We start from the raw sequence: 1978 nt of genomic DNA, 5'->3' as shown, positions 1-1978 counted from the left end.
CTTAAAATTAAACACTAAACATGTACAATTTATTGGCATTTAATACATTCACAACGCTATACAGATATCACCTACCTTTGTCTATTTTCTTTCATTTGAGAATGCATTATACATTTTTTTCATGTGACATTTTGCATATTGATTTTCCTAAGAGTTACCATACAATTGGTTTGTCTGGGAGAGCAAAGCTTATCTCTCATGTCCCTACAGGCTGCCCATTTTAGCATTTGTCACAGGAAAAGGAATGCCCATTAGTATGAAAAATAGAAAATCATGCATCTTTCCAATTCCAAGAAGAACCATTCTGGTTTTGCCATCCACTTAGTCTGGACAAGGAGGATGCTTCTTAGTATCACTTGAATGAATACAATGAGATATTTTAATGATAATTTTTACTCTACATATCCAATATTATTACCAGAATATGCAATGGATTGTTCATATGATATGATTCATATGTTCATTGAATGCATAAATCATGATGTCTGTTATATTAACTCTTTATATTGATACATTGTATATGTTCATTATCAATTTCCTTAGTGCCATCTTCATATCTTTATTTCTCAGACTGTAAATGAGGGGGTTCATGGTAGGTGGCACCACAGTATAGAATACAGAAACTAGCAAGTCTAAGAGTGATGGATATTTAGGTAAGGGATGTAAATAGGCAAAAAAGGCAGAAGAGAGGAACAGAGTCACAACAAGGAGGTGAGGCAGGCATGTGGATATGGCTTTGTGCCTTCCTTCTCTGGAAGGCATTCTCAGCACAGCGGAAAATATATAAATGTAAGAAATATCAATAAACACAAAACAGCCAAAATCTAACACTAGACTGAGCCCAATGGCTACTAATTCCCCAATGTTATATGAACAGGCAAAAGAGAGCAGTTGTGGGACATCACAGAAGAACTGATGAATTTCAGGAAGCCCAAACATGGGTATGGAAAAGGTAGAAACTGTATGAAGAATTGCATTGAGACCTCCACTGACCCATGAAGTGGTGGCCATATGCATACAGGCTCTGTGGCCCATGACGTTGTCATATCTGAGAGGACGGCAGACAGCAACATAGCGGTCATAGGACATGACTGTGAGTGGTGCTACTTCTGTACTGGCTAAGAGAAAGAAGAAAAACACCTGTGAAATGCATCCAAGTAATGAAATTGTGTTGTGATTCATTAGAGAGTTCATGATGGATTTGGGGACAGTGATGGAAATGAGGCAGAGACCCAGAAAGGACAAGTTCTTTAAGAAGAAGTACATAGGGGTGTGGAGCTGATGATCCTTGGTGGTAAGGGTGATGATGATAAGATTCCCCAGTAGAGCTGCCAGCTAAATTGGCAAAAATAGCACAGCATGTAAGACCTGGATTTCCCTAACATTGGAGAAGCCCATGAGGAAAAATATGCTCCCAGAGGTGAAGTTGACCATTTTTCTGTATTTTAATCAATTACTCTAAAAAATAAATCAGAGGGGAAGACAAACCATGAGAGACTGTGGACTCTGAGGAAAAAAAAAAAAAAGCAAAGAAAAAAAACTAACAACAACAAAAGCAAAAACGGAAGGTTTTGGAAGGGAGGGGGCGGGGGTATGGGTGAGGCTGGTGGTGGGTATTAAGGAGGGCATGTATTGCATGGAGCACTGGGTGTGGTGTATAAATAATGAATCTTGGAACACTTAAAAAATAAAATTAAATTAAACAAAATAAAGTAGGTAACTTAAGACTCAGATGAGGATAATTTATTATTGTATTTTCTTTTTTTTTAATATTTTTATTTATTTATTTGACAGAGAGAAATCACAAGTAGGCAGAGAGGCAGGCAGAGAGAGAGGAGGAAGCAGGCTCCCTGCTGAGCAGAAAGCCCGATGCGGGGCTCGAACCCAGGACCTGGGATCATGACCTGAGCCGAAGGCAGTGGCTTAACCCACTAAGCCACCCAGGCGCCCCTATTATTGTATTTTCTTAATTTCCCTT

The 1978-nt window shown here is 38.8% G+C and overlaps 1 protein-coding gene across 1 annotated transcript; it reads right to left on the bottom strand.

Annotated features, from left to right (window-relative positions):
- Positions 1 to 501: 501 nt before the first annotated feature.
- On the bottom strand, positions 502 to 1434 carry LOC125101273 (olfactory receptor 14A16-like). The gene is given in 1 exon segment (XM_047731846.1): positions 502 to 1434. A coding segment is annotated over 1 exon segment (933 nt).
- Between the last annotated feature and the right edge of the window lie 544 nt (positions 1435 to 1978).

Source organism: Lutra lutra, chromosome 5, assembly GCF_902655055.1.
Source record: "Lutra lutra chromosome 5, mLutLut1.2, whole genome shotgun sequence".
Lineage (NCBI taxonomy): Eukaryota > Metazoa > Chordata > Mammalia > Carnivora > Mustelidae > Lutra > Lutra lutra.
Note: the sequence above shows the minus strand (reverse complement) of the source record. Positions and strands in the feature narration are given on the sequence as shown.